The following is a 9,424-nucleotide window of genomic DNA, read 5'->3' on the forward strand; positions in this document are numbered from 1 at the left end:
TTCAGAAGACAAGAAAAGTCAAGTTGCAACGCCTATCTCCAGCTGCTCAAAATAACCAAATTTACAACAGAATGGAGAGCGCTGGAAGCACAACAACTTCCATTTGCTGACCTGATGAGGGATGACTTAAGAACAGCCAGTAGTGGAAGAGGTGATTAATCACAAAGTGCATGGGTATTCTAATTGTCGTCAACGCAAGAGGCTGTGATTACACTGCGACAGTAATTGTGAGAACGTATGTCGCACTGAAGAGCTCCCTCTTAGGACAGAAGCAGGTGGATAGCGGGAGCACAAGTTGAAAAGGGTGAATCGTGAATGTACAAGGTGACAAATGGAATAAGCAAAGGCTACGGCAAACTGGCAGCCCAACTGCTGTCAAGAGGGAGGTAGAGGTGAACAGCATGGGTTTGAGAAGGAAGCCTTGGGAGTTTGGACAGTTCTACTGGGAACTCTGTCTTCACTCAAAACCCAGTGTGAAATGTGCTTGGGACACAGGCAGGCACTGAGAGCTAGCATCCCTCAAGACCCTCTGAGTCAACATCTCAACAGCATCAGTACAAGAAAGACATGGACATACTGGACCAGGTCCAGCAGAGGGCCACAAAGATGACGACAGGACTGGAGCATCTCTCATATGAGGAAAGACTGAGAGCTGGGACTGGTTAGCCTGGAGAAGAGGTGTCTTGGGGAGGATCTCATTAATGTATATAAATACCTGAAGGGAGGGTACAAGAAGAGCCGGGATCTTTTCAGTGGTGCCCAGTGACAGGACAAGAGGCTCTGTCTGACCACCAGGAAACAGTTTTTACTGTGAAGATGACTGAACACTGTCATAGGTTGGCCAGAGAGGTTGTGGAGTCTCCATCCTTGGAGAACCATCTGGACACAGTCCCAGGCAACTGGCTGCAGGTGGCCCTGCTTGAGCAGGGGTAGGACTCAATGACCTTGAGATGTCCCTTCCAACCTGTGAGCATGCTGTGACTCAGTGGTAAGCAATAACAGGAAAGAATAGTTTTCTTCTGAATTAGCAAAATCAGACCACTGATAAGCATCCTGAGAAATCTCTTAGCTGCATGGCTGGCTGATATTTGTTTCGATCCCTTCCAGTTCATAGTCAGATTGCAGATGTTTGACAGGCTCAGGGTATACATCGTCCTCACTAGTTTCATTTACAAGGATTGCCTGGGCATTCTCAACAAAGAAGTTTGACGTGGTTTTCAGTTCTAGGACAGGGATGATGGCTTCCTGTCCTGGTGACATGCTGTAAATTTGAGACGGGATTATTCAGGAGGGTGCTTAGTTTGATACAGAGTGTTGTGGCCAATTTCTTACAATGCACGTCTGGGAAGGCATGGATTGGATATTTCTGCAAGTTCCTCCATCACACGCTTGCCTCTAAAGGTGGCATGTTGCACCCACGAGATTCCTTCCAAACCTGGGTAGGGCCTGTAGATGGCAAGACAGGGAGTCTGTACTTAGGAGGAAGGGGAAGGCAGAAGACAGGCCAAGAAAAGTCTCTCCTGAATGCTTTGAATGGATATTAGACGAGGCTAAAGAGAGCTGACAAGCCTAGAGAGGGGGAATTTGCTGTAGTCACAATGAGAGCTTAGCTGGGAATGTAATCTGTGTGGCTGGAAAGAAACCAACAAGATTCGGACACTGCTTAAGCAGCCAGACCAAGGGGAACAGGCTGTGGCCAAAGGCACTGAAGGCTGCCAGCAGGGCTCGTGTGATCACGAAGACGGCATTATTTGTGAACAAGTGGACAAGTGAAGGCTGGCGGGGAAGAATTAGGAGCCCAGTTTGGATGTGTTTTACTATTTTTTTCTCAAATATAAGCAATAAGCTGAGTTCTTAGTTTGGACAGGAAATAGAGAGGAAGCGATCACGCTGTAGGAGGGTGCACAGGCAACACACAGTTAATAGCCAAGTGTGAATATAAATAAATCTGACTTCTGCAGCTGAGATGTCTGTGCTGTACTCCCAGTGGAATTAGCAGGAGGACACAAATCACAGCAGAACTAAATTGATCAGTTTTCCGGGAGCCAACAACACTCCTTCACAGTTCTTCATTACTGAGCAGCATACCGAAGGGAGGCCTCCCAAACCTCTCTTGAAACAAGTGGCTTCTCTACCATGTTTAGTCCACTAAATCTGGCATTTCTTTGCATCTAAATGGTGCAAAAGCCTCAGAGGTCTGGTGAAGAACATCCATCTCTTCCAATAAGAGAGCCCTGAAAAGTGGACTCTCTTACCATCACAGCAGAGATGTCCTTTAAATATGCCAGTCTCAAATCATTTATAGCTTTATTAATCACACTCAAGGTGTTCCAAGGCCACCAACCTTGTGCATGATCAGCCGGACTTGGCATTCCTCTCACAGTGGTGAAACTCGCAGGAGCTGGAGGGGACATCTTTATTCTGGAGTATAACTAAACAGTATGTCAGGCGGGGACAAAGACAGGATGGAGGCCACGAAGCAGCTTTATGAATGATGCTTGTTTAACAAGAAGTCACCCTGGAGGTACACTGGGGGGGGAGGGGGGGAATGGCACAGTCCCGTGGCAGCGATGGCCTACTGCTGCTGCCTTCCACGGCGCAGGGGGTAAGGCAGGCAACGGCTCGATGGCGCCGGGGGGCCTTTCACCTGTACCGACGTGGTCACCTCTCTGCAGGTGATCCGAACCTGCGTGAGGGCCAGGGGTGACGGTTCGGCTTCAGGGAGGAGCCATTGCAGAGCACTGGGATAAGGCCAGTTTGGGCGCGGCCCCGGCCGCCTCAGAGATGGTGGCACCGGAGGGGCGGGGCGAAGGGCGGGGCGAGGGGCGGGGCGGCCCGCGGGCGGTGCTTCTCCGCCATTGGGCGAGAGGCTCCCGCCTCGAGCCGCGCTCCTCAGTGGCTCTTGGGTGGGAGGGGTTAGCCGTCGGGCGCTACGGGGCTCCTTTCTGCTGGCCCTCATCGGTCATTGGAAGAGAAGCGAGAGGAGGCGGGATTTTTACTCCTTTTCTCACCGCCCATTGGAGGGAGAAGAGGAAGGAGGCGGGCTCCGGAGCCACCTCCCTTATAGGCTCGGGGGTCTTTAGAAGCCGCCCTTTTCCATCGCCGCTCCTTATTCGCTGAGGAATCGCCAGTGGGCGCGGCGATACTGGCGCTCCCGGGTTCCCATTGGCGAAGAGCGCCAGTTCCGCCACGCCCTTCCTGCTTCCGGTTTACGGGGCGGGCGAGAGGAGCCGGCCGGGACCGCGGAGGAAGCCGGTGCCGTCCGCGCCTGCGGTCTCCGGGCCGCCCCGTCACCGCCGGGCGCGCAGCATGGGATGCCCGTGAGCGGCGGATCGCTCTTCCTTAGGGGCGGCCGTGCCTGTGCCCGTGCGCGGCGAGGGAAGGCCGGGCGGCGCGGCAGCAGGTGGGTGCGGCGGCGCGGCGCGGGGTCGGCGGCGGTGGGCTGGGCTGGGCTTCGGCGGCGGGGCGGGGGCCGTGGCGGAGGTGGCGCTCCGCCGGCGGGGAGGAGCGGGGTGGCACCGAGGCCCTTCGGGCTGCGGCGGGGATGAAGCTGCGGCCTGCCCCGAGCGAGCGGCTTCGTCCCAGCGCTGGGCAGCGGCGCGGTCAGCCGCAGCAGGCCTCCGAGGCGGTCAGCCGGAGCGGTAAGCTGCCAGGGGAAGATAACGGCGTCGTCCCATCGCTTTTCACTTCAGCCTGCATGCGAGTGAAGCCTTTGGCAGTGAGTTGCCTGGAGAAGCCGTGGCTGGTGCGAAGGGCAGGGTTCTGCTTTTGGTCTTATGAGAGACAAATCACGAGTTCTCGTGTCACGGGCTTCCTCGTTTCAGCGTCTCTGACCTGGTCCTGTTTGCATCTGACCTCTGTGGAGATCAGAGCGCTGGCTTGGTAATTGTAAGCTGTGACAATGGACTCTGCAGGGGTTGAGGGTAATCGTTGGGTTCAGCAAAACAGGCTGTCCCTCTAACAGGTGCTCTGTCTAGCCACAGCCAGGTGCTTATTTGATTGTGGGTCTGTCGGCTGCCTTCTGCCAGCATCTGGAGCATTAATGAAATCTGCAATGGGAGAAGCAGAGGGGAATCTGTTGCACCACTGTGGTTGGCTGGCACAATCACTGAATATTTCATTCGTGATTTTAGCGTGACCCTGAGAGCCAAATCTTCTAGTTTTCATTATTATCTTCATTACTGCCAGTTGGATCTGACATAGGATGTCTCAGTTTCCTCCTTCCCTTCTTCCACTGTGTAAACAGAAGAAAACTGTTCTGTGAAGTTGCAGTTTAGTATTAAACAATTTCAGATTCTCAGCTGAAGTAGTACTAGAAGATAATGTAATTATAATTGTTAAGATTAAGGCACTTGAACAAACAGGGCCTGACTAATCACAGTGGCTCTTCCCTGCAAGCTTTTCAAACGAGAGCTGTAAAGAGGAATGATTTGAGGCCTGGCAAATCATTTTCTGCTGACTGGCTTCTCAGTGCGATGCAATAACAAATAATGGCTTATGCCTGAAACTTACTGCAGCATTCAGCCTGCTGGGCTCTGCTCTGACTGAATCAATGCTAATTAATGTGCTCAGTAGCAAAACTTTTTATGATCCTGAGGCAAAGTTCAGAAAAGAATCCCAAATCGGCTCAGTGAATTGTCTTTGAATGTCTTTGAATTGTCTTTGAATGTGCAAGAGATTCACTCTTGGGAACTGTGAGATATGTCTAGATTTTTACTTCTCCTTTTTGCAGTCAGGACTGAGGAAGTAGCCAGTCATTGACTCTGTGACCCTGAAGTTAGTTTGTGGGGGGCTGCAACAGTTAATTGTCTGTGTTCCCTGTGGTGTGTGTCCAGGATGTCATCACCTTGCCATACCTCTGCTGTGCTGGTAGTCTTGATGGCCCTTGCTGTTGGTGTGCGGGCTGAACAGTTGAAAGAGAGGAGCTGCGATGTGGTTGGTGATGAGAGCAGCGAGTCGCAAATGGAAAGAGCCCTGCTGAAGAAACTAGAGCCCCTGAGCCACATGAGGTACAGTACAACACACTGCAGGCCTCGGGGCTGCACAGTGCCTGCCCTTAGCCCAAGAGAAGGGGAAAATTCAGGGCCAGGTTGCAGAACGGGCTCCCCTGTTCGTATGGACTGTGACTGGTTTCCAGGCTTGAAGTGTCTGCTACTCTGAGCACTGTTCTTTGTAATCCTATGGGCTGTCTGTTCTGTCCTCTCCCTGCTGCAGGTTTAACGTGACTGTGGAGAAAGGCAAAACGGAAAATTACGTCTACCATTTCAGGGTGTGCAGGGAGGTCAACAGTACCCTGCATGATTTTGGTGGTCTGGTGCAAACAGATAGACAGAATGGAAAGACTACAGTGATAGGAAGAATCAATGAAACCCAGGTTTTCAATGGAAGTAAGATTCCACTCGATACCTTTCTACTCTGTGTCTGCCTTTCACCTCCTGATCTGGATTTGCAGGCTGTGTTCTTTATCTCTTGGCAGGTGATTGGATCATGCTGATTTATAAAGGAGGTGATTCATATGGCAGGCACTGCAGTGGTGAGAAGAGAAGAGCTGTGATAATGATTTCTTGCAAGCGGGGAGTTATGGCGGTGAGTTACACACGAGGTGGAAGAGGAGCAGACTGCCAGACAAACAGTTGTTTATGAGCAGAAGGGCTTTAAGAAGGCAGTAAGGTTTTCTTCTGGGCTCCAGTGTCTGTTGCCCAGCTGCACCAACAATGATAAAACTGTCTTCTGGTGAAGTTCAGCATGCCTGGGCATATTTTCACATGCCTTAACTTTTCCCAAATTGCAGAGTTCATTCAGCATTATTTCAGAAGAGCGGGAAAAGGAGCAGGAGTGTTTCTACCTCTTTGAGATGGACAGCAGTTTGGCTTGTCCAGCTGAGGATTCCCACCTCAGTGTTGGCTCCATTCTACTGATCACGTGAGTCATTGGAAAAGCTGTTTGTATCTGGGCCATAATCTCCAGTGCCATTTAGAAACATAGCAAATGCTATACTAGACTAGATAATTGTAGTGTACCTATCTGCAGCTGCTGTTAGATGTTACTGTGCCTCAGAGCTTTTTGGACAAAAGCTCTTGCTTAAGGCATGATGCCGCAGAGCTGCTCTGTTCTCTGTAGATATCCTCCTTCATAGTTTAGACAAGTGCACTGAGACATGGAAGATGTGGTTTCCTAAAAGACCAGGAGTCTTGACTCATTTCTGTGTTTCTGCTCAGAGGCACTGCTTCATGTAATACTGCTGAAAGATTTACACTCGCAGATTAATATTTTGGGGACCTTTTTTGGTCTGGTCTCTGTTTATAGCTCTGTTCTTGACTGGTGCTTAGCTACTTGTTCCAATACCAATCTGCGGCAGGTAGCTTGCTTGGAAGCAGTTGTCTATAGGATTTCCTCAGCTCTGATTTTTAATTTTAATTACGCCCTCCAGGTTTGCTTCACTGATTGCAGTCTACATCATTGGTGGGTTCCTCTACCAGCGCCTTGTAGTGGGAGCAAAGGGCATGGAGCAGTTTCCTCACTTTGCCTTCTGGCAAGATCTGGGCAATTTGGTGGCGGTGAGTGAAAATCCCTGTATATTCCCAGTCGGACCCATATGTTAGGACAGGAGAAAATGGCACCTGCCTTACCTTTGTGGACTGTCTCTTGGGTAGACCTACCACCAGGCTAGTCTAGTGTAAGCAGAAGAAGATGGTATCTGTTTTGGTTGGTTTTTTGTGGGTGGGGTTTTTGGTTTTGTTTGGGTTTTTTTAGTACTCTATTTTTGAATCTTTGAGTCTGATTGCCTGCTGATATCCTGCGATTGCTACATAACAAACTAGAACACATGCTCATTAGTGCTTAACGCTTTTCAGGTAGGAATGTTGAGCTGGGGACTGCGAAATGTTCATGTCTGACTCCCTGAAGCCCTTCCTTGGTCACTGTTGGCAGTGCCATTTATCCTCCATGTTTGTCTCAGTGTGATGTTGCTGCACACTGTTACTCAGCACCATGTTCTACCCCAGAGCTTTCAAGACTGAGTATGATATTTGTATGTATGCTTCTTTTGTTAAGACAAGTTTTGTGGACCTGTCCCAGATAGCACAGGAATAGGCGTAATCCCTTAGTAGAAGAGAAATCACAGAAGCTGCTTTGCTTTGGATTGCATACAGTCTGATTCTGGTGCAATATCCTGTGCTTGTAGGATGGCTGTGATTTTGTCTGCCGATCTAAGCCTCGAAATGCGCCAGCTGCATACCGTGGTGTGGGTGATGACCAGCTGGGTGAGGAGTCAGAAGAACGGGATGACCACTTGCTACCAATGTGATAAGCTTTCAACACTGAGTTCTTTTCTTCCCGTCTCCCCAGCGCTTGTTTAGCCAGGTGCCTCCCAGCCAGTTTTCCTTCTCTCACTTCTGATTTTCTTTACACTATTTGCTTTCGCTGTCTCTGGTGTGTCAAGTCCCATGGACGCCTCTGGGCATGAACAGCACTGGTCCCTGATGGCATGTCTTATGAGTATAATGCAGTTTGAGGTTTTTAAAAATGCAGCAGAGCTCTGGAGGAGTTAAGTGCTGAGAGTTGAGTAGAAGATCGCAAGAAAGCAATAGGAGTGTTCAGCACTGAGCAGGAATGGGAGATGAATCACTGAGAGTTAAAAAGGGCCATGGAAGGGTGCAGAAAGGGGAAGCAAAAGGAGGCAGTGGGTTAAAACAGCTCAGGCTGTAGGAGGGATCTTTTGTGTCTGTCTTTTTTTTTTTTTTTTTTCTTTCTCCTAGGGTTTACAGGATCTGTAAGACACTGGATTTTTCTTTGAATGCATTTTCAGCTTTTCTAGCTTCTGCACTGTTTCGGCCAGCATAACCTGCTCAGAGCGCTCTATGCCACTCAGCGGGGGTGGAAGACGCATTAGCACCTCTGCAGTCTTTTCTTTTCCTACTGGCAATATGTTGAAGAGTATACACCAGTTTCCTTCAACAGATATAAAGGGACGCATGCTATCCTCTCAGGCTAGAGGAGGGCAATGCTAAAAAATTATAGGAGTTAAATACAGTCTAATGACTTTCCAGTTCAGTCAAAATATTGTCTCTGTCTTCTCAATCATTGAGAAGCAAAAGGAAATGACATGCTGCTAAGTAAAGGGAATGTTTGCTGAAACTGACATCAAGGCAAAATGAGAAAGGTAGCTTGTCACTTGAGCTCTGTTACAAGCTTCCTGAGGTGACTGCCCACACAGCTCAGTCACTGTCAGCATTGTGATTTCATGCTCTCCAAAAGTACCTTGTTTGGCAGAGGGTTTTCCTGTGAAGCTATGAGAATTTATTTTTATAAAAAAGAAACCATAGAAGCCAAGAACAAGAACGCGAACACATTAAAAACTGCATAAGGGACTCCCATGCTTACAAGGCCAGCTTCCATAAATCACTATCCCCTTAAGCATGGTGCAGACCAGTCTTAAGATACTTGCCCTGTGCAGATGGTATTTGCATACTGCTACTGGCTGGGAGTGAGAGAGACCTTCTTCTGGGGCCCTGGTGAAAAGCAGGTACAGCTGAGTTGTAAGACTTCATTGGAACCCTCAGGAACTTGGCATCTCGATTCCTAGTTGCATTTCATATGAGGGGCTAGACTCTAAGCAGTCCCATTCTGCCCTATTGTAGACTGGCAGAAAACTGTCTTCGGTCTTGAGGGTAGAGAATGTGAATAAGCAAGCCACTACTGCTAACAGAAGGGTACAGACAAGGTTCCTGTATTTTTAATACTGCCAAAGCAGTCTGAACAGTGACACTGAGGCAAAAGGGGTGGCCCTGCTTTCTTGCTGGGTTTAGAGTGGACAAACAATTCCTGCTTTCTTTGACTTTTGTTATGATTTCAATCTTTCTCATAACATGGGAAAAATAGGAAGTCGCTAAGTTTGTTGTTACTGTTTTTCATGGTGGTGTTTAAGGTAATTTTTTTTGTACGAAACACAACTTTCAAAAATAAAATGACCAAAAAACCTGGTAAAGTGTTGTGCTGATGTAACAGGAGATTTCTCTTGAGCCAAAGCATCTTACTTATCCAAGGGTGAAGGGTCCTTAATGTGCGGTGCATTATGCTTGAAATTCTTCTGCCAGAAATAGATGTTGTCTTGTTAGTACGTGTGTTTTACTACCACCCTGTATCACTTCAGTTCCCCTAGGGCTTAAAAGAGAGGGGTATACACATCTTTCAGACCAAAACCTTAAAAGCTTGAGTAGTTACAGATGGGAAAATTTTCCTATGTTCTGTATTTCTCTGCAGCAATAAAAATCAAAAGTAACTTTTTGATGAAGGTTGTACTTCTCAAAAACTAATTGGGGGGGGGGGGGGGATATAAAGCAGCCAGACCTGCAAAGCCTGAAGAAGTATTTTGCATTGTTTTATTAAGAACAATGAACATGAAATGAAGTAAAGCCTTCCCCTT

General features: G+C 48.6%; 1 protein-coding gene across 1 annotated transcript; it reads left to right on the top strand.

Annotated features, from left to right (window-relative positions):
- The first annotated feature begins 3,226 nt into the window (after positions 1-3,226).
- On the top strand, positions 3,227-9,186 carry M6PR (mannose-6-phosphate receptor, cation dependent). The gene is made up of 7 exons (XM_082498806.1): positions 3,227-3,403; positions 4,836-5,009; positions 5,215-5,387; positions 5,477-5,586; positions 5,792-5,922; positions 6,431-6,557; positions 7,184-9,186. Exons 1-7 carry the CDS (start codon positions 3,315-3,317, stop codon positions 7,304-7,306), a joined length of 927 nt encoding a protein of 308 aa, XP_082354932.1. The 5' UTR covers positions 3,227-3,314; the 3' UTR covers positions 7,307-9,186.
- Positions 9,187-9,424: the final 238 nt, after the last annotated feature.

Source organism: Vanellus vanellus (genome assembly GCF_965231255.1).
Source record: "Vanellus vanellus genome assembly, chromosome: 1".
Lineage (NCBI taxonomy): Eukaryota > Metazoa > Chordata > Aves > Charadriiformes > Charadriidae > Vanellus > Vanellus vanellus.

What these genes read in the sequence shown, in the direction of transcription:
- M6PR (XM_082498806.1), top strand. Translation starts at nt 3,315, where the DNA reads ATGCCCGTGAGCGGCGGATCGCTCTTCCTTAGGGGCGGCCGTGCCTGT. An exon ending in GAGCCCCTGAGCCACATGAG is followed by an intron (nt 5,010 to 5,214) that starts GTACAGTACAAC and finishes TCCCTGCTGCAG; the next exon opens with GTTTAACGTGACTGTGGAGA. An exon ending in GGCTCCATTCTACTGATCAC is followed by an intron (nt 5,923 to 6,430) that starts GTGAGTCATTGG and finishes TACGCCCTCCAG; the next exon opens with GTTTGCTTCACTGATTGCAG.